The sequence below is a fragment of the Aedes aegypti genome, chromosome 3 (genome assembly GCF_002204515.2).
Source record: "Aedes aegypti strain LVP_AGWG chromosome 3, AaegL5.0 Primary Assembly, whole genome shotgun sequence".
In the NCBI taxonomy this organism is placed as follows: Eukaryota; Metazoa; Arthropoda; class Insecta; order Diptera; family Culicidae; genus Aedes; species Aedes aegypti.
Genome location: NC_035109.1, coordinates 341,894,015 through 341,915,444, shown reverse-complemented (window position 1 = coordinate 341,915,444; position 21,430 = coordinate 341,894,015). Strand labels below are relative to the sequence as shown.

The following is a 21,430-nucleotide window of genomic DNA, read 5'->3' as shown; positions in this document are numbered from 1 at the left end:
TTATGGTGTCTTCCAATCGGAGACGAGAATTTTCTCCCCAAGCCACGCCACCGCCGGACTGCAAAAGCGTGTAGTGCTTGTCCCATTAGATTACCCTTGCTTTTAGTGTGTGAACATTTGTCATATCAACTCCTTGATGAGTGTGTTTGGTGGCCCTGAAAAGGGCCGTTTGAAGAGCGAAACTTTGGAATGCGATTTAACCTCCGAAACCGTACAGGGTGCGTCCCTGACGCTTCAGAGCGTAGACAACATCCATAGCGGTAACGGTTTTACGCTTGGCGTGTTCAGTGTAGGTAACGGCATCACGGATGACGTTTTCCAGGAACACCTTCAACACACCACGAGTTTCCTCGTAGATAAGTCCGGAGATACGCTTGACTCCTCCACGACGAGCCAGACGATGGATTGCGGGCTTGGTGATACCCTGGATGTTATCACGCAAAACCTTGCGATGACGCTTGGCGCCTCCTTTTCCGAGTCCTTTGCCTCCCTTGCCACGGCCGGTCATTTTGGATGAATTTGGTTCTGTGTTCGACGACGGTAGTACTGGAACTGATGGCTGCGCCAAACACTAGCGGCCACTTTTATACCCACTCGAGGGTTGAGTTCTTCTTTCCTCTCTTGCTTTTTCTATTCTTCCGTGGCTTCCGATTGGTTGCCTGCATCGATATGAGCATATAAAAGAGGACTGCCTGGTTTTTTGACCCTCGTAAGTTCGAAAAGTTATCGCGAGTGCAATGGGTGGCAAGAGGAAGAAGAAGAGCCTCTCACCCAATAAATCCCAATCCAGCCCCTTGTCGAAGAAAGACAAGCGATCCAGTGCCTCCAGCGGAGTCGACTTTGGCCGCGAGCTGAATGCCAGCCAGTCGAACATGTACGCGCTGTTGGATGACATCAGCGACCGCGACGATGACCAGTGCTCCATCCACACTTCGGCCACCCCGAGCGAGCGAGTTCCTCGTTCCCAGGTCGAAGCGAGAGCGATCGTCAGTGGTACAATGAAGGCGAATTCTCCCCCGATGAAGAAGAAGCTGCCCCCGTTGGTGGTGAAATCTCTTCCGCTCGAGAAGCTGAAGAAAGTGATGCAAGCAATCAACGTCCGAGCCGAGTTCCAGCTCACCGGGATGGGCATTAAGCTCATCGTCAAGTCGGATCAGGAATTCAGCAAGGCGAAAACGTACCTCTCCAAGTCTGGTGCAGAATTCTTCACCCACGATGTGGCAGCGGAGAAACCATTCAAAGCCGTCGTTCGCGGTCTCTCGCAAATGGACACCAACGAAATCCTATGCGAGTTGAAGGATGTGTACAAGCTACAACCGCTGGCTGTCTTCAACATCAACAGGAGGGCGGCAACCTCGTCGACGAAGTATCGCGATTGCCTGTACCTGGTACATTTCGCGAAGGGAAGTGCCACTCTCGGAGCACTGAAAGCAGTGCGCACCCTCAACGACTGCATTGTCAAGTGGGAAGCGTACCGTGGACCAAATCGCAGCGTGACGCAGTGCATGCGGTGCCTCAACTTTGGCCATGGCACCCGCAACTGCAACTTGAAGCCAAGGTGCAACTTCTGTTCCCAGGAGCATTGGACCGAAAACTGCGTTCTCGAGGGTGCTTGTGAGTTCAGATGTGCCAACTGTTCTGGACAGCACATGTCGACCGACAAGCGGTGCCCGAAGCTCGAGGAATACCAACGAATCCGGAAGCAAGCAACAACAAGGAACCAGCCGAATCAGCAGAAGAAGAAGAAGCCAAACCTCATCAACCTCGACGAGTTTCCCGAGCTACCTCCACCGATGTCATCCTCCGGTTGGCAACGTTCACGTTCGCCGCCAAGAGCTCCCCCTGGTGGCATCCCGCCCGGATTCAGGTGGGGCAATCCGAATGGTGGCTCAGAACCAGTCAACCAAGGCTTCCCGCAACCGGAGGCCCTTCCAACATCTGTGTCCAGCACGATTGCACATCTCGCCGCTCTCGTTGCTGAGATGCAGAAAATGATGATGCAGATGATGCAGATGTTCCTCAGCTTCAACGTTCAACGTCAAGGTTGCTAATTGGAACGCCCGCTCCCTGGCGGCCAAACATCTAGAGTTCATCGAGTTTCTAGAAGCCAACCGAATCGACATCGCATTTATTACGGAAACTCATCTGAAGCCGTCCGTAAGTTTCTACCTGCCGGAGCACTCCGTCTTCAGACTGGATCGCCCTGGTGTACAACATGGTGGTGGCGTAGCCATTGCCGTTCGCAAGGGATTCAAGTGCCGTGCGCTGCCGGATTATCGATTGAGCACCATCGAGGCGGTCGGAGTAGAACTGCTTACACCGACTGGGCCAATCGAAATCGTTGCAGCCTACAATCCACTACAGAGCAAGCTCTCGGATGGTTCCTCCATTCGCTTGAAAAACGATCTCCAGAAGCTGACTCGACGGATGGGTAAGTTCATTCTGGCTGGCGACTTCAATGCCCGTCACTCGTTGTGGGGCAATGCGAGGAACAACAGGAACGGTATGGTGCTTGCCGAGGACCTTCAGGCAGGGCACTATGTCGTTCTCCATCCGGATTCTCCAACACACTTCTCCCCGGCCGGAGCTGGTTCCACATTGGACATTGTCATCACGAACATCTCGGACAACTGCTCCAACTTGGTCGCCTTGACAGAGCTGCCATCTGACCACCTACCGGTGGTTTTCGAGGTGGAACATGCCATCAATCCACGACAACAGTATCGGAGGAAAAACTACCATCGTGCGAACTGGCCCCAGTTCCAGCAGTTCGTCGAGGATCGGTCCAATGAGAACCCGGTTCTGGTGACGGCGGAAGACATCGACAATGCTCTCCGAGAACTCACTGATACCATTGGTGAGGCGGAGTCCCGATTCATCCCATCAACTGCAGTAGTAAGTAAGTTCACCAACATTGACAATACCACGAAACGAATAATATCCCTTAGAAATTGCATTAGAAGACAATATCAAAGAACCCTCAATCCATCCCGTAAAATTCTCTATAAAAAACTTAACAGAATCATTGCCAATAGAGTTAGTAAGTTTAAAAACAAACAGTTCAACACAGATCTCAAAAATTTGCCAAACTACTCCAAGCCCTTCTGGCGTCTTGCAAAAGTGTTAAAAACAAAACCCAAACCAATACCACCTCTCAGAGAACCAAACAAAATTTGCCTAACAGCCAGTGAAAAGGCAAATGCCATTTCAAAGCAGTTTCTAGCCTCGCATAATCTGGGTCGGGATATAGTTAGTCCGATGGAGCCGTTGGTAACCGACAGCATCAACCGATTGGCCAATACACCAAACGCGCTTCCAGCTGAAAAGAGGGTCACATCAGCAGAACTGACGACTAGCATCAAGTTCACGAGAAACATGAAGGCTCCAGGGTTCGATGGAGTGTTCAATATAGTCCTCAAGAATCTTGGCCCCAAGGCGATCAACGTTCTGGTCAATGTCTTCAACAGATGCCTCGAGATAGGATACTTCCCTTCCAGTTGGAAACTATCGAAGGTGGTTCCCATTCCGAAGCCGGGGAAGGATCCCACCAATCCAGCCAGCTACCGACCAATCAGCCTACTCTCGTCAATAAGCAAGGTGTTCGAGAGGGTTGTGTACCGTAGGCTTCTGGACCACACCGAAGCGAACAATATACTGTTGGATGTCCAGTTTGGATTCAGGCGGGGGCACTCAACAGTGCACCAACTGCAAAGGGTGACCAACCAGATCAGGCGGTCGAAGCAGTTGTCGAAGACAACAGTCATGGCGTTGCTAGACATTGAAAAAGCTTTTGATAATGTCTGGCACGCCGGACTCACACACAAGCTACTCCAGCAGAACTGTCCCGTCTATCTGGTGAAGATTATCTCCAACTACCTCGCCGGAAGAACATCCCAGGTTAGCGTTTCCGGTACACTCTCGAGTCCGTACCCAATCCCAGCCGGAGTGCCACAAGGCAGTATACTTGGTCCGATACTATACAACTTGTATACTTCGGACATCCCCCCGCTTCCAGCTAGAGGCTCCCTATCGCTGTTCGCTGATGACTCAGCGATTAGCTACACCGGGCGGGTCATCAGAGCGCTAGTGAACAAACTACAAAAAGGACTTGATGCCTACGTTAAGTACCTGAAAAATTGGAAGATCCGGGTGAACGCCACCAAGACCCAAGTCATTGTTTTCCCGCATAGGAATACGGACCGCCTCAAACCGAACGGGAAAATAAAAGTGCTTGGCAACGAAGTAGACTGGGTTGACGTGGTGAGATACCTGGGTCTTCTGATGGACAGCAAGCTGCTCTACCGACCGCATGTCAACGATAGGGTGCTAATGAGCACTTCCACGCTGAAAAGGCTCTACCCGATGATCAATCGCCGATCGAAGGTCTCCAGAACCAACAAATTGGCCATCTACAAACAGGTAGTCCTTCCAATGTTGCTGTACGGCTCCCCGGTCTGGATGGGATGTGCCCGGACCCACATTAGGAAGCTACAAACCGTTCAGAACAAGTACCTAAAGATGATTCTGAAGCTCCCATGGAACACAAGGACGGCCGAGGTCCATCGGCTAGCAAATCTTGACCCAATTGCGGTAAGGCTGGAAAATGTAGCTTTGAAACATAGAAACAGAACTGTTCAATCCGAATGGCCAATAATTAGGAACATCTATGTTTAACATGGGTTCTTTGTACATATTGTAAATAGTGTAAATAGTTAGGAGTAGTTTAGATTTAGATTATAATGAAACAAAACAATGAAATGTTTAAAAATTATCATTAATATTCAAACAACAAAACATAAACAAGTTAGTAATAACTAAATGAAAACTATCAAAGTTTGAAAAGCTTATAGCGGTATCACTTAGAATGTAAGAAAAATGATTGTTTCAACAAGAAAAAATGAAATACATACATATTAATTTAAAAAAAAAAAAAAAAAATTTTTGACCCTCATTCTGTCGCTGCGTTTCAACTGATCCGTTTGGATTGAAAGCAAATTAATCATCATCTAACACAATGGCCCGTACCAAGCAGACTGCTCGTAAGTCTACTGGAGGAAAAGCTCCTCGCAAGCAGCTGGCTACCAAAGCCGCTCGCAAGAGCGCCCCAGCCACCGGAGGTGTCAAGAAGCCTCACCGTTATCGGCCAGGAACCGTTGCTCTGCGTGAAATCCGTCGCTACCAAAAGTCGACTGAGCTGCTGATCCGCAAGCTGCCATTCCAGCGTCTGGTTCGTGAGATCGCCCAGGACTTCAAGACCGATCTGCGCTTCCAGAGCTCGGCTGTCATGGCCCTGCAGGAAGCGAGCGAGGCCTATCTGGTCGGTCTTTTCGAAGATACCAACCTTTGCGCCATCCACGCCAAGCGTGTCACCATTATGCCCAAGGACATCCAGCTGGCTCGCCGTATCCGTGGAGAACGCGCTTAAATTCGGTCTGCATTATAGTTGCCATTCTCAACAAAACGGCCCTTTTCAGGGCCACTAGAGCATTCCCTAAAAGAGTTGTGTGAGCAATTTTCCCTTCAGTGTACCTAAAACTGTTTGTTCCCCTGGGGGAACGATTACTTCCTAAAGCCCCTTGACCTTCCTCCTACCACCGAACGATCATACTCTCAACACTGATGAGGGAGGTACGTCAACCAACCGACAACTCGAGTTGTCCCTTCATGCTTCGCTTTGCACACACTTTTGAATGTGCATCTCCAGCGCGGACTTCATTCTCTGGTACCGGCCGTATGTTTCCCCTTCTTCTTATGCTCTTTTCCGGATTCAGAAGCTTTCCCAGCTCGCCTCCCCTTGTTGCTACAAACTAGACAACTCGAACATCCAACATTGAAAGTTTGACCGTATGATTGAAACGTAATCTTTGGCTTGTTTACTTTGAAACACACCCCTATGATAGTTATAATTGATAATTGTGGGGTTTGGAAATTGATTGATTCCTTTAATATTAGGAGCTCCTGATATAGCCTTTCCTCGAATAAATAATATAAGTTTTTTAAATACTACCTGCTTCATCAACTCTTCTATTGTCAAGCAGTAGATAGTAGAAAATGGGGCAGGAACTGGATGAACAGTTTACCCTCCTCTCTCTTCAGGAACAGCTCACGCAGGGCTGGCTGTTTCAATGTTTTATGTTTCTGTTTCGGCAAATTGAACTCCAAAAATCGAAAGTTCGAGGTATCCCGAACAGAACATTTAAGAAGCCCAAACGTTTCCCCCCGCGGAATCTAGGAATTGATTCAGAAATGGTCATAATATGGCCGATATCTCTTCATCGATCCTCTCTGTGGCTAAATTAGATAAATCTGCAATATTTCAACAACAACTCTCTAGCGGTGGACTGGATATTGTCGTCCTGAAAAGGACGGTTTTTGGTTTGATGCACGCAGTGTAACTTATGCCTTCTTTTCGGTTTTCTTCGGCAGCAAGACAGCCTGAATGTTGGGCAGAACACCACCTTGGGCGATGGTAACACCGGACAGCAGCTTGTTCAATTCTTCGTCGTTGCGGATGGCCAACTGCAGATGACGGGGAATGATTCTGGTCTTCTTGTTGTCACGGGCAGCGTTTCCTGCCAATTCGAGCACTTCAGCGGCCAGATATTCCATAACGGCAGCCAAGTAGACTGGAGCGCCGGCACCGACACGCTCGGCATAGTTGCCCTTCCGGAGCAGACGGTGAATACGACCGACTGGGAACTGCAATCCAGCGCGGTTGGAACGGGACTTTGCCTTTCCCTTAACTTTGCCTCCTTTGCCGCGGCCAGACATTTTGTGGTTGAGTTTGAGTGGACTTGAGAAACAAACGTTCACGAAGCGTACGTAAGCGGTACTGATGGTGATTTCACTTTTTTTTTTTTTTTGACTTTAAATATTTTTTATTCAGCTGTTTTTGGTTTTGTTACAATAATTTTTTTACAGGTTAAGTGGTTCAACTGTACAACAGTTATTCATCTTCGTTAAATTTTGTTCTTACAAGTTAGTTTCCAATAGTTCGATAACGTTTTACATTCTGTACATTTGGTACGTGTTTGTTATTTTTATTTTTCTCTAACACTAAATCCTAATCCTAACTTAAAACCTAAACCTATGGGTATAACATTCGGATGTTTTCGTATTCTGATGTTTGAGCTTTTCTCTCATGTCTCTCAGCAATTTTGGCCATTCTCGCATCAATGGGTTCAATGTTGGCCAACCGATGGACTTCGGTGGTTCGTGTCCTTGCAGGGAGGTTGCAGATCATCTTTAGGTACTTATTTTGGAGTACCTGAATTTTTCTCATGTGCGTTTTTGCGCAACCGTGCCACACCGGGGACCCATACACCAGCATAGGGGCAACGATTTGCTTGAATACTGCCAGCTTGTTGGTAGTGGACATTTTGGATCGGCGATTTATCAACGGATAGAGCTGTTTCATCATCGTGGTCCCTTTTGCCACTCGATCAGTAACGTGCTGTCGGAATAGCAGTTTGCTGTCTAGGGTAAGTCCGATGTACTGGACGTCGGCAGACCACTCGATTTCGACGCCTTGCACCCTGAGTTTGGTCGTGGGTTTCAGGCGGTCAGAGTTGCGGTGCGGGAACACGATGGCCTGCGTTTTGGAACCGTTGACGCGTATTTTCCAGTCGGTTAGGTATTGGATGTAAGTGTCCAGTCCGCTCTGGAGTTTGGATACGAGGGACCGCATGACACGCCCAACATACCTGATCGCGGAGTCATCGGCGAACAGGGACAGTGTACCTCCACCTGGCAGGGGTGGGACGTCAGACGTGTACACGTTGTACAGTAATGGCCCCAGAATGCTGCCCTGGGGGACGCCAGCGGTGACCGGGTACGGGTCCGCTCGAGTGCTGCCTATGCAGACTTGGGATGATCTACCATCGAGGTAGTCGGAGATGGTCTTCACCAGGTATACTGGATAGTTATACCGGAGCAATTTGTGGACCAGACCGTCGTGCCACACATTATCGAACGCTTTCTCCACGTCAAGGAGTGCCATGACGGTTGTCTTTGAGACGGCCTTCGCCCTGCCGATGGAGTTCGTCACCGTTTGGAGTTGGTGGACTGTCGAGTGTCCCCGCCGGAATCCAAATTGTTCGTCCGGGAGGATGTTGTTCAGCTCGGTGTGGGACACGAGTCTGGTGTTGATCACCCTCTCAAAAAGTTTGCTGATAGCGGATAGCAGGCTTATCGGGCGGTAGCTCGTTGGGCTGGTAGGGTCCTTTCCAGGCTTGGCGATGGGCACCACCTTCGATCGCTTCCAGGCGGCCGGGAAGTATCCAATCTCCAAACAGCGGTTGAACGCGTTAGCTAGGAGTGTGCGGGCTTTGGGTCCAAGGTTTTTCAGCACGATGTTGAAGACTCCGTCAAAGCCCGGGGCCTTCATATTGCGGGTGGATTTAATCACACTAGATAGCTCATCCAGTGTGACCTTCTGGTCGTCTGGCAGTTCGCATGGTGAATGGGCAAGCTGGAAAACGCTTTCGAATACCGATTCCTCCATCGGGCTAATGATATCACGACCCAGATTGTGCGAGGCCATGAAATGCTGGGAGAGAGAACTTGCTTTCTCCTCAGAAGTTAGGTGTACTATGTTATCACCTGGACTTCTGAGGGGTGGAATGGGTTTAGGTTTATTTTTAAGTACCTTAGCTAGGCGCCAGAAGGGCTTCGAGTAACTGGGTAAAGCCCTGATTTCACGCTCAAACTGCCTGTTTTTGATCTTCTCCACGCGAATGGCAATGATCCTATTTAGCTTTTTGAATAGAACTTTTCTATTTGGATTTTTTGTGCGCTGGAACTGCCGTCTGACGGCGTTCCTAAGGGAGATAATTCTTTTGGTTTCTACGTCAAGATTTGCGAACTTACGTGTCATCGGGGACGTCGGGATGTACCTCAGTTCCGCCTCGGCGATGTCATCCGTTAGGCAGCGTAGCACGGCGTCGATTTCTTCTACCGTCTCCATTGGAGGGTCGTCAGGAACACGGTCCTCGATGAATCGCTGCAGCTGGGGCCAGTTCGCTCGATGATAGTTGCGCCGCTGGGATTGTTGGCACTGATTAATTGAGTGATCCAATTCGAAAACCACTGGGAGGTGGTCCGACGACAGGTCCGTCACGGAGCGGAGGGGAGAGCAGTTGTCCGCAACGTTGGTGAGAACGATGTCCAGGGTCGATCCTACGCCGGCCGGCGAGAAGAAAGACGGCGAATCGGGATGAAGAACGACATAATGCCCGGCTTGGAGGTCATCAGCCAGCACTGTACCGTTCTTGTTGTTCCTGGAGTTGCCCCACAGAGCGTGCCGGGCATTCAGGTCACCGACGATGATATATCGTTGCTTCCGCCGGGTCAGCTTCTGGATGTCGCTCTTGAAGCGTGCTATGGAGCCGTCGGAGTCTCTGCACTGGGTGGGACAGTAGGCAGCGATGATGATGATGGGGCCGTCGGGTGACATCAGTTCGATGCCGACAGCTTCGATGCACGATAGCCGGAAGTCTGGGAGCAACCGGTATTGGAGGCCTCTTCTGGTTGCGATAGCCACGCCACCACCTTGCTGATGGTTTATCCGGTCGAGTCGGACGATGGTATGATGAGGGAGGCTGAAGTTCTTGTGCGGTTTAAGGTGTGTCTCCGAGAGGCACGCTACGTCGATTTCGTTGGAATGCAGGAAGTCAATGATTTCCGGCTGTTTTTGCGCCACAGAACGGGCGTTCCAATTAAGGAGCTTTAGGCTGAACATTGCAACGCATGAAAAACTGCATCATTTGCATGAGCATTTTCTGCATCTCTGTCACCAGCGATGTCAATTGGTTCAGCACTTGCGTCATGCCATCCGGGGGCGGCGGGGGCGGATGCCCTTGTTGGAACGACGAATTTGGCGGACCGGCTCCAGGTGCGCTAGCCCAGAAACCAGGAGGAGGTCCAGTGTTGCTTTTCCGCTGGGATTCAGGGACCGGGATGGTTCCCTTGGGTGGTGCTAACTCCGGGAAGTTGCTGAGGTCGATGGCTACTTGCTTCTTCGGGCGATGGTTTCGTTGGTTCACTTGCCGCCGGAACTGAATAAATTCAGCTCGCTTCGGGCAGGCGCGGCTTGTTGATGAGTGTCCCTGGCCGCAGTTCACGCAGATGGGCTTCGGTTCCTCGGCCGCGCAGTCGGCCGTGGCATGGTTGTCCCCGCAGTTGGAGCAGCGGCTTTGGATGTGGCAGTTTTTGGCCCCATGGCCAAAATTCAGGCAGTTGGAGCACTGCGTAACTTCCCGGTAGGTCGGTTTGTATCGTTCCCACTGAACGACGTGGTAGAACAGGGCACGGATGTCCTGTAGTTCCTTCAGCGACGTGGAGCCCTTGGGGAAGTGGACCAGGTACAGCTGGTCGCGGTACCTCTTGTTGGAGTCGTGGCGCCTGATTTTGAAAATCTTCGCCGGCTTGAGACCTGCTTCCTGTAGCTCTGCTTCCAGTTTGTCGGTCTCCATGTCATCCAGGCCCCGAAGGATCGCCTTGAAGGGCTTGTCGGCTTCCATGTCGTGGGTGAAGTATTCCATCTTGTTGATGTTCAGGAATGTCTCCACCGCACGGTAGTGCTTGATACAGGGAACGGTGATTTTGTACCCATCCGTGCACCGACGGAGGGTCACTTGCAGGCCTTGCTTGACGTAGTAGTCCAGCTTCGAGTAGAGCTCTTCCGGAAAGCCCTTGGTATAGAACGGCGGACATCGTTCCTTTTTTTCCACGCTTTCCGCGAGGACTGCGAACCGGTTGGTTTTGAGCACGCGCTTGCTCACGTTTTCTTCCACGGTGGCGTCTGCTCGACGCTTTTGCGTCCCGGAGGGGCCGGGTTTGCCCATACTGGGGAGTGACGAAGCGTGGGACAACGCGAGAGAAAAAACTAATACTTTGCCAAGAACGAATAGAGAGCACCGAAAAGACGTCCGATCTGATCGGCTAACACGTTTTGAATGGTGATTTCACCGGATGAGGGTATCTTTTATACATGCGTAGCCCTGCGCTGCACTCATACTAGGATGGTGCGAACGAAATGGATGAAGTAGCAAACGAAGCGAAGGGGCGGAACAGCGCTCACCATTCTACGGGTATAAAAGAGAACCGACTGGTTCGGTCGGGCATCAGTTTCAGTTTTCGTTTGGAATCTAAAACAACGTTAGCAGCACGATGGCACCGAAAACCAGCGGAAAGGCCGCGAAGAAATCCGGCAAGGCCCAGAAGAACATTGTCAAGGGCGATAAGAAGAAGAAGAAGCAGCGCAGGAAGGAAAGCTACGCCATCTACATCTACAAGGTGTTGAAGCAAGTTCACCCCGACACTGGCGTTTCGTCGAAAGCCATGAGCATCATGAACAGCTTCGTCAACGACATCTTTGAGCGTATTGCCGCCGAAGCCTCCCGCCTGGCCCACTACAACAAGCGTTCGACGATCACATCCCGCGAAATCCAAACCGCCGTCCGGCTTCTGCTCCCGGGAGAGTTGGCCAAGCACGCCGTTTCGGAAGGCACCAAGGCCGTCACCAAGTACACCAGCTCCAAGTAAATGACGACCGACACTGCGTTCAATCACACCAAACCAAAAGGCCCTTTTCAGGGCCACTATTTCAATCCCGAAAAAGAGTTGATTTTGAAAATCTGACACTAGACTGTTTTATCACACTATTGAACCGACTGAGGTAGTGTCACGGCGGTGACTTCATACGTGACAACACCCCCCTCTCTGATCAGTTTGAATTTATCCAATTCATTTTATTTATTCGATGTTATCAGTTTCAGTATTGATTAATTATAACGATTACAGTTGCAGAGATTTGGATCCCCATTCAGCTGCGTAATAAATAATAGGAATTTCATTGTTAAGCAGTATAGGGAAACATCTGTTCACAAAAAAAACCCTAGATCTAAGTTTTTCCATCCGTTTGAATTTAAAACAAGAAGATCCACTTCGTACGTTCAACATTTCTGCTGATTGCAAAAAAATGTTGTACCTTAACCACACTCCATTCACTAGCAGAACGTTTAAAGTTCAATATTTATGCTGATTGCCATGTTGCACCTTAACAACTTCATTTTTGCTATCGGTTGTGCTGCATGTTAGTAGTTTAGACAATTTTGACATCATAGGACTAGCTAGCTAGGCAGGCATGATGACAAGTTTCGTGGTTCGTTCGTTCTTCTTCTCAACGTATTGGAAAGAAGCTCATTATGTTTTCTAGCGTCCCATTACAAACGATCTCGTAAGAGCATCCCAGCAGTTCAGGCTATCATAATAACGTTTATCGAACAACAGTTGATGCAAATGTTATCGATCGGATAATCTCGATAATGCCATCAATCGGTTCCCATTGATGGGGCCCATTCACATAGTTCATGGGTGGGTGGTGTGTCTTCGAGATGTAACGGGTCAAACGAAATTGGGAAAACATTCTTATACACAATGGGTGGTGGGCGCGTTGCAAATGGTCATTGTTGGCGTTATGAAATTTGCGAATGATGGTGACATGACACGTTGTGTGGTTGCCATTCGGCTTCCTGGCTCGGGTGTTGCTCAGTACTAGCACGGACAGACACGTTGAACAGCCCCTGAGGGCACTGTACACAAAAATATATCTCGATCGGGGGAGTGTAGGGTGCAGTTTCTACACCGGGAACACGTGCCGTGGGGCATGTTAGGGACTTCCGAGAACAATTTGTCGCGAATTCAGCGCGACATGTCCGGTACTACTGCCGCCAGAAGAGATTGTATGGAATGTTCATTCGATGCAACTGCAGCTAGCAAAACCGATGCCTATTCGGGCAGATTTCGCACTAGCTCATTTGCAGATTCCACCGCAGGGAGGGTGCTTGCTTTGCTTGCTTGCTTCTTGAAGTAAAACATTCTCAGATAAACTAGATCCATAGTAGCACGTGCACTGTCCTTTTCCAATGCAGTTGCCGCCGATGGCTGAGGCAATGCCAGCAATTTGCACACATTCGACCAACCAACAGTGCACAGGTGGAAGGTGATTAGTGTTTGGTGACATTGTTTTCCGGACAAAATGGCACAAACTTGTGTGACTGACGTCATAGTCGAGCCCAAGTTTTCGGTATGTTTGATGAAAAACATCAAATTAACATTGTTCAAAGTTTACTAAAACCAAACGCGTAACATCGCTCGTCGGCACTGGGAATGACTTTGTTTGAGGCTCATTAGGGGCCATTAGACACCGGCATACTGGCTATACCCGCATGTCACCGCAAAGAGCAACCATTCATGTTGCCAAATTCACCACCGCCGTGCAGGGTGGTATTGTTTCAATAGTTACTATTGATTGTTTTATCGAGCAAAGCCACACCATATGGCGCACGGGTGCTGTAAAGACATGTCTCAGCGGTGCTTCTCGCGAAACCGGCCCGATGTGGCGATGACGGGCTGCTAGCGAGACTCATGCACTCACCAAACGGACATACTAGACAGGCAAATACTTAGTGCGATTACCGGAAAAATGCGTTTTAAAAAGGTGTTACCAAAAATATGTACAATATTTCGCGAACAGTCATCCAGTGGACGACCATGTCTGCATCCCTAACACAGACGACGAAATCGAACACCGCACTGTTGCCAGAATTTCCGTCATTCATTCGTTTACTATCGCCATCGTGTGAGTGTTACTCTAGCTACCTATCGAGATGTCTGAAGTTGCCACTGAAGCCGCTGCCGCAGCCCCGGCTGCCTCGCCAGCCAAGACCAAGAAGCCAAGGGCCCCCAAGGGACAGGGCAAGCCGAAGAAGCCGTCGACCCACCCCCCAGTCAACGACATGGTTGTTGCTGCCATCAAAACCTTGAAGGAACGCAACGGATCGTCCCTGCAGGCCATCAAGAAGTACATCGCCGCCAACTACAAATGCGATGTCGCCAAGCTTGCCCCATTCCTCAAGAAGGCCTTGAAGAATGGCGTCGAGAAGGGCAAGTTCGTCCAAACCAAGGGCACCGGCGCTTCCGGTTCGTTCAAGCTGAAGGCTGAAGCTAAGAAGGCCGCCAGTGAGAAGAAACCGAAGAAGGCCGGCGAGAAGAAGGCCAAGAAGGCTACCGGAGAGAAGAAGAAGGCCACCAAGAAACCAGCTGGGGAGAAGAAGGCCAAGAAGCCAGCCGGCGAGAAGAAAGCCAAGAAGCCGGCTGCAGCCAAGAAAGCCAAAGCTGCTGGTGCCAAGGCTGCCAAAAAGGCCGGTGGTGTGAAGAAGGCTGCTGCTCCGAAGCAGAAGGCCACCAAACCTTCCAAGACCGCCGCCAAGAAGCCCAAGACCCCAAAACCGAAGAAGGCTGCCCCAGCCAAGAAAGCTGCCGCGAAGAAGACCGCTGCCAAGAAGTAAATTTGGGACAGCAACCGTACTGTTGTAAAACAGTATCTAACATCCAATCAGTCCTTTTCAGGACTACCATCCAAGTTTAGAACAAAGAGTTGCACAGTCAATGATATTCCATTTCCATTTATTTCCAGAGGGAAATAAATCCCCCCGAAAAGTTACGTGCACTTTGCCACTGAATGGCGAATTCTTCCCGAACCCTTTCGCAAATCAATAAAATTGGCCAATCATGCACCCCTTTCTCTGCCAGCAACTGTAAAGCCCGGACAGGTAGGCGAGCACTGGCTGGCACTCACTGTAGCGGTGCATCCGTACCCAAAGCAAACCTCCACTAGAGGAACAGCTTTTGATACACTCGAATGATTCAAGGATTTGAAGAAGTCTATCGACTTAAAGGCTCCCCCAGATCTAAGCGACTTTTTACGGCGACAGCGACAAAAAAACGTCGCGATTTCGCAGCGATTCGCGTCGTGTCAGTCAAGATGGTTCCATAGAAGAGTGCTTGCAGCGACACAACAACGAAATCGTGTCGCTGTCGCCGTAAAAAGTCGCGTAGTTTTGGGGGAGCCTTATTTAAATCGGGTTGAGATTCGTAGCGTTGCCTTGTGAAACCAAAACATGTTTTCGCGGCAACCTGGAATCGAACCAAGGACCTTGCGATCGATAGGCCCGTGCGTTTTTAATACACTCAGGCAAATGGACTATCGAAATACATTGGATGCACTTATGAAAATTCGCCACAATAAATCGGGTTGAAATTCATAGCTTTGCCTTATGAAACCAAACATTGGCAACAAAAAATGTTTCTCGCAGCAACCTGGAATCGAACCAAGGACCTTGCGATCGTTAGGTCTGTGCGTACACCACGCGCCTACCGACGCCTGGATGTGAGTTGATGCTAAAACGAAACATAAAGCGTTCGTGTGTCAAAATGCAAAATGTATGCATTTCGATAGTCTAGTTCACAGGTCCGTACGTACCGGACCTACTGGGCAGGCTGAGTATCGACATCCCAAGTAGAGCGGTCAAGTACAGTTTGCTGCTAATAACCAAAGTAATCTTGACAGCTGATCCAGTATGAGCGAACTGCCACTATTTTCCTTGCGGAATAATCAAATTACTCTTGTGGATGTTGCAAATTAAGTTAATTGGCAGTAAAATACTAAGCCCAGGGATTGGCTTCTGAAAATCTCAATCTTTCGGGGCCAATGGGTCGACCTTGCTCAGTATGTTTGATTTTCGTAATCCAATGCTGTTCCACTATTCCAAAGATGAGAGCAAATCAATACAGTGTAACTGATTTTAAGCGTGATTGGCGAATCGAACGCCTCACATCCCCATCGCAGTTTGGGTACGGGAGAAAGAGAGTGAGCACCGCCGCCATTTGCTTGCGTGCACCGAGAAAAATTTGCGGCTCGAAAATTTGGCCCTGAGCTCCTGACACTCAAATTGAAACCGGTAAATTACTTCCGCCGCTGTTACTACACGTCGAGCATTTCCGTTGGAGTGAACGCGTCTTCATTATCAAAATTTTTTGTGCTCATTCTTTTGATTTATTTCGCACATGGGATTTTGCGAATGCCTCTTCTTCTTCTCATTTTTCTTGGCCGGCTTCTCACTTTATTTTTTTATGTGACCATTTTGCTCACATGGCTTGTTGGGAAGTTGAACCCAGACACCTTCAGCATGGGTTTGCTTTGTAGCCACCGACTTTACCACTACACTAAGGAAGGCCTTGACTGCTATTTATCAACATTATGCTCTTCAAGTGCGTCTTACTGCCGAGTTTCAGATAATTTGGCCGATGCCAAACTCCAGATGCCAAAATAAATCAGTGTTTCATTAAATTGATGTTTCTCTAAAGTAATTAAATCTAGGGTGAATTAAAAAAATAAAACAAACCCACACATGTAGCAGCATCTACCTTACCTATTCAATTTGTAATCGATTAGTTAACTAATGAGAGATTAGAAACTCTTAAAATGCTGTTCCCAAGGAAATCTGGATTTATTGTGGTATGAATATTCAACAACTTAGGATTTTTTTTTGTATCCAATATGTTTGAGTGCAAAAACTTTCGGCAAGATTATTTTAGGCTAGTAAACTTTTCTTTCAAACTCTTGAGTCAAAAAGTTAGAGCCAAGCTCAAAAAATCAAACAAACATTGTTTGGTACTACATTGCTAATTATTGAGAAAAGTGAAACCTTTTTAAGAAGTTAGTACCGTAAAATGGGGTGTTAAGGACTCGTGGGGTTTTAAGGGATTGAACTTCTCCATCAAGTTTGAAAAGTCACAAAAACGTCGGAAGTCGATATATCAGTCATCTGAAATGCTTGCTTTGTTCGGAGGATTGTGAGCTGCATTATGTGATCGGGGATATCTATTAATATTAGGTATTGTGGAGTCTAGATATTGAAAACGATTCAAACCATTTTTGAAAGAATTTTATTGGCAAAAAAGATTTAACTACAAAACAATGAAACAATATTAACAAAACTATGTGAGTAACCCAGAACATAAGTATATTTAATTGAGATCACAACGCAGACAAAAGCTTTTGAAAATGTTATCTAGATTTCGCCTTTTAATATTTCTTATGGAAAAAGTTTCTTTTTGAAAGTTAGCGGGGTGTTAGGGGATTATCTTTTCTACTACTTTTTCCAAGTTACAAAACTCGTTCGATTTATGCCGATATATGTTCCATTATACTTTAGGCTTGTTCCGTGAAGTAACACTGCATTGTAAAGGTTAAGGGGACTATTTTGTTTGTTACTGAATATTACTAAAATGTCTAGCCCTGAAAATATGGTTTTTTTTTTTTTTTTTTTTTTTTTTTTTTTTTTTTTTTTTTTTTTTTTTTTTTTTTTTTTTTTTCTCAGAGGCACCCGAGTTGCGCGAAGAGTGAAACCAAATCTACCTATCGAACTGTCAAACTGTCTACCTATCGAGCAGACCAGCAAAACAAATAGGGGCTATTTTCGAAGACGAAGGAGAACAATCATTCAAAGAAGCAAATGCAAATATATAGGTTATGATCCTGTTGCATTCAAGTATCAAAACCAATTCAAGACAATTTCAATATCGAGTTAGGGAGAGTTAACTGTACCGTCAAGCTACCATTCACCGTGCATTTAAGAAAAATTTGCACTTCAAAAAAATATAAAACTATTCCAAATAATTTGAAGCGTACTAGAATACCACTACGTAGCGGGCAATTATATAATAATTCAGGGAAAAATCTAAAACTAGTGATGCATAACAAAAAATTAGTCAAAAATTATGTTTGAAAATGTCATGTTAAGGTCGCCTCGTACCGTTCTATGTGTCACCATTTACCGTGCGTATAGTTTTCGTCATGATTTGATTTTGTATCTTGAAGAAACGTTGTTAATGGAGCAACTATGTTGCTAGTAGTGTGCGCATTCATTTTTAAGAGTATTCAAATCTTCATTTACAATAAAAACTATACAAAGTTTAAAAATTGGCTAAATTATTATTTTTTTATTAAAATCGTTATAGGAGGTTTGACTGTATTGTCCAAACCATTCCATATTCACTTAAATTCTAAATATGAAGTAGTTTAATGACGACATAACAATAAATCTAATATTATCGCATAATTTCATGCCTTTTACACTATACACGGTAATAGGATCCATATATATTGAAAAGGATCCATTCACCGTGCATTTGGGTTTCGACTGAAACACAATAAAAATTCTAATTTGCATTAAATCTCATTGCTCATACGATGAAATACATCTTACTAATAATATCCACAGTGAAAACTTGTTGAAATTTTGAAAAATTTCATACTCTATCGTTAAAATAAAAAATGTGATTTTTTGGCGTTTCTACTAAGATTGTTGCAATATCTCGTTATCAAACAGAATTCACATGATTTTGTCTACATAAACTAGGTTTTTCAAAATTATTTGTGGCAAAAACTAGTTCGTTTCATCAGTTTTATCTTATTTTGCTGACCAAAGAATGATTTGTGAAAATTGTATGAATATTCTGTAGGAATTTGTATATGTGCACGGTGAATGGAGGCCGCACGGTGACTGGTGACTTAACGGTATATAGGTTATGATCCTGTTGCATTTAAGTCTCAAAAACAATTCAAGACAATTTTACGAAGTATTGACAGTTTCCAGATTAATAACTATGAAAGATTTAGCAGTTAAAAGAAAACGGTTTGCGTTTGCAGGAGTTCCAAGTTCGATAATATTGATGTATTATCTGATTGAGGTTGAGCATAACTTATGAAAATGAATGAAAGCATCAAAGTTATTGATCAAAAAGATTATGTTTTGTTGTTGGCAAAATATGGTTTCATTTGCGAAAGTCAAATTCCTTTACAACCCTGTTTTGCAGTTACGTCAAAAATCACACATTTTCATGATTATCTCAGAAATCTGCCATAGGATCCTCATAATTGTGTTTGGCACGCGACGAGAGAATCCAGTACTGACCCGATTTTGTCAGCCAATTTCAGATTTGTCAAAAAATTGGTATCGTCATGTTTTACCACGTACCCTCTTTAAAAGTCCATGTAACCATGTCGAAATTTGAAAAACGGGAACAAAATAAAATGACCCGATTTGGTCAGCCTAAAATTCATCGAGGGGCTGACAAAATCGGGTCCTTACTGTAGTAGGGCTGTCCTTTGTTTAATTATTGACATACTAGAAGTTGCTTGAAAACACCCCATTTTACGGTAGACATTTCATCATCCACTTTCAATACATTTCAATGAAACTGATTTGTTCAAAGTCATAAATGCTTGTTGTGGTTTGTAGATTCGAAGCTTGGAAATGTTCGTTCAAAACGATTTTCCCGGTGACCTTCTCAAATTCCCGGTTTTTCCCGTCGGTGGATTCAAATTCCCGTCTCTCACCCGGTTCGGTGATTCGTTTTCCCTTCGTTTCGTTTCGGGTGCGCGAACACAATTCCAGTGCTTGTAAATATTGATTGCAACCGCATCCAGTGAGCGGGACATTTCTCATAAGGTACAGTGTGGAACATGATGAAATATTTGTTCGTCCATCGCATTGTGGAACCGAGCGAGGCAAACTAAGAAGTTCCTAACGCAATCCTAATGGAATTTGATGAGTGGTAATAGGTAATAGGGAGTGGTACGACGAGCGTTCCGTACCTGACACTGAAGTCCGGAGTTGAGATGCATGCACGTGAGATTGGTATGGAAAGATGCACGCACTGGATTTCACCGGCGTGGCATCATAGCGGTTGTTGTTTTCGAACCGACCGAAGTACAACAAGTAAGTAACAACAGTAGTGCCACCCCGGGAAATGACAGTGCTGACTAGACTAGACTATGTATGTATATATATATATTGGCATTTTATGGTGTCTTCCAATCGGAGACGAGAATTTTCTCCCCAAGCCACGCCACCGCCGGACTGCAAAAGCGTGTAGTGCTTGTCCCATTAGATTACCCTTGCTTTTAGTGTGTGAACATTTGTCGTATCAACTCCTTGATGAGTGTGTTTGGTGGCCCTGAAAAGGGCCGTTTGAAGAGCGAAACTTTGGAATGCGATTTAACCTCCGAAACCGTACAGGGTGCGTCCCTGACGCTTCAGAGCGTAGACAACATCCATAGCGGTAACGGTTTTACGCTTGGCGTGTTCAGTGTAGGTAACGGCATCACGGATGACGTTTTCCAGGAACACCTTCAACACACCACGAGTTTCCTCGTAGATAAGTCCGGAGATACGCTTGACTCCTCCACGACGAGCCAGACGACGGATTGCGGGCTTGGTGATACCCTGGATGTTATCACGCAAAACCTTGCGATGACGCTTGGCGCCTCCTTTTCCGAGTCCTTTGCCTCCCTTGCCACGGCCGGTCATTTTGGATGAATTTGGTTCTGTGTTCGACGACGGTAGTACTGGAACTGATGGCTGCGCCAATTTCATTTTCATTTAAATCATTTTTATTTTCAAGGTTGTAAAAAGTATGTAACAATATTAGAGTTGAACGAGGGTCCTTCAACTTTTGTTGTCAAGTTTTTTTGAGCTGGTTTAATTTTGTGTGTTTACCCCCATGTTTTTTTTTGGCCATTAATTGGCCTCTGCGTAGTTTTTTAAATAGAGAAATTATGTAACCTAACTTATATTTTTCCTCTCATAGAAAAATTTAAAACCTTAACGAGTCCCGCTACGCTTTCATGCCGATTGATGCAACGAGCCCTAAATTGCCGAATCGATCACCAAAGCGCTCCCTAGTGTTTTGATCTCAGCCAGACGTGGACCTCGGTTGTCCTCGTTCCGGGGACTATTTGAGGATCATCCGAGGAACTGATTTTGGGTCCTCTGGAGCCATCAGATGGTGGGTTTTAGCGCAACTCTCCCAGATTGGAACGCCATATTCAATTACTGGAAGAATGACCTGTTTGTAAACAGCAAGCTTATTCTTCAGAGACAGAGTTGACTTCCGGTTGATCAGGGGTACAATGCTTTGAGCAAGATGTTGCTTTTAGTGACCGTTTTGTCAACCTGCTGTCTGAAGAGAAGCTTGCTGTCTAACGTTAGCCCAAGGTAGTCGGCTGCATCAGACCATTCCACCGTTGATCCACCGAGGGTGATTTTACAATCCTCAGCCGGAACAAGTCTGGGGGATTTGGAATAGGGGAAGAGGATGACCTGGGTCTTCGCTGCGTTGATACAGATCTTCCAGCTGTTCAAATAATCTGACAAGACGTTCAGGCCTCTCTGGAGTCGAGATGTTAGTGCTCTCGTGAATCTGCCGCTGTAGACGACTGATGTGTCGTCAGCGAACAGTGACAGAGAGCCGCCTTCAGGGAGCTGAGGCATGTCCGAGGTGAACAGGTTGTATAGTAGGGGACCTAAAATACTGCCCTGTGGAACACCTGCGGGGATGTTGTGAGGGTCTGAGTTGACTCCATTAAGGGAAACCCTGAACGTCCTGTTAAACAGATAGTTTTTGATGATTTTCACCAAATAGGTGGGAAGATTGTATCGGTGCAGCTTGTACACCAGGCCGTCGTGCCAGACGTTGTCGAATGCTTTTTCAACATCGAGCAACGCCATGGCGGAGGATT

The 21,430-nt window shown here is 46.7% G+C and overlaps 5 protein-coding genes across 5 annotated transcripts; 2 read left to right on the top strand and 3 right to left on the bottom strand.

The window, feature by feature from the left end:
* Positions 1–149: 149 nt before the first annotated feature.
* LOC110677874 (histone H4-like) lies at positions 150–708 on the bottom strand. Its single transcript, XM_021849608.1, has one exon. It carries the CDS (start codon positions 506–508, stop codon positions 197–199), a length of 312 nt encoding a protein of 103 aa, XP_021705300.1. The 5' UTR covers positions 509–708; the 3' UTR covers positions 150–196.
* A 5,640-nt stretch (positions 709–6,348) lies between these two features.
* LOC110677871 (histone H2A) lies at positions 6,349–6,848 on the bottom strand. The gene has a single exon (XM_021849604.1). The coding sequence runs from the start codon at positions 6,769–6,771 to the stop codon at positions 6,397–6,399; it is 375 nt and encodes a 124-aa protein (XP_021705296.1). The 5' UTR covers positions 6,772–6,848; the 3' UTR covers positions 6,349–6,396.
* Positions 6,849–11,066: 4,218 nt separating this feature from the next.
* On the top strand, positions 11,067–11,596 carry LOC110677870 (histone H2B). Its single transcript, XM_021849603.1, has one exon. The coding sequence runs from the start codon at positions 11,170–11,172 to the stop codon at positions 11,542–11,544; it is 375 nt and encodes a 124-aa protein (XP_021705295.1). The 5' UTR covers positions 11,067–11,169; the 3' UTR covers positions 11,545–11,596.
* Positions 11,597–13,670: 2,074 nt separating this feature from the next.
* LOC110678242 (histone H1-like) lies at positions 13,671–14,351 on the top strand. Its single transcript, XM_021850861.1, has one exon. It carries the CDS (start codon positions 13,671–13,673, stop codon positions 14,349–14,351), a length of 681 nt encoding a protein of 226 aa, XP_021706553.1.
* Positions 14,352–19,860: 5,509 nt separating this feature from the next.
* On the bottom strand, positions 19,861–20,270 carry LOC110677873 (histone H4). Its single transcript, XM_021849607.1, has one exon. The coding sequence runs from the start codon at positions 20,217–20,219 to the stop codon at positions 19,908–19,910; it is 312 nt and encodes a 103-aa protein (XP_021705299.1). The 5' UTR covers positions 20,220–20,270; the 3' UTR covers positions 19,861–19,907.
* Positions 20,271–21,430: the final 1,160 nt, after the last annotated feature.

Excerpts from the sequence above, each read along its gene's own strand:
- LOC110677871 (XM_021849604.1), bottom strand. The coding sequence starts at position 6,771 with ATGTCTGGCCGCGGCAAAGGAGGCAAAGTTAAGGGAAAGGCAAAGTCC.
- LOC110677870 (XM_021849603.1), top strand. The coding sequence starts at position 11,170 with ATGGCACCGAAAACCAGCGGAAAGGCCGCGAAGAAATCCGGCAAGGCC.
- LOC110678242 (XM_021850861.1), top strand. The coding sequence starts at position 13,671 with ATGTCTGAAGTTGCCACTGAAGCCGCTGCCGCAGCCCCGGCTGCCTCG.
- LOC110677874 (XM_021849608.1), bottom strand. The coding sequence starts at position 508 with ATGACCGGCCGTGGCAAGGGAGGCAAAGGACTCGGAAAAGGAGGCGCC.
- LOC110677873 (XM_021849607.1), bottom strand. The coding sequence starts at position 20,219 with ATGACCGGCCGTGGCAAGGGAGGCAAAGGACTCGGAAAAGGAGGCGCC.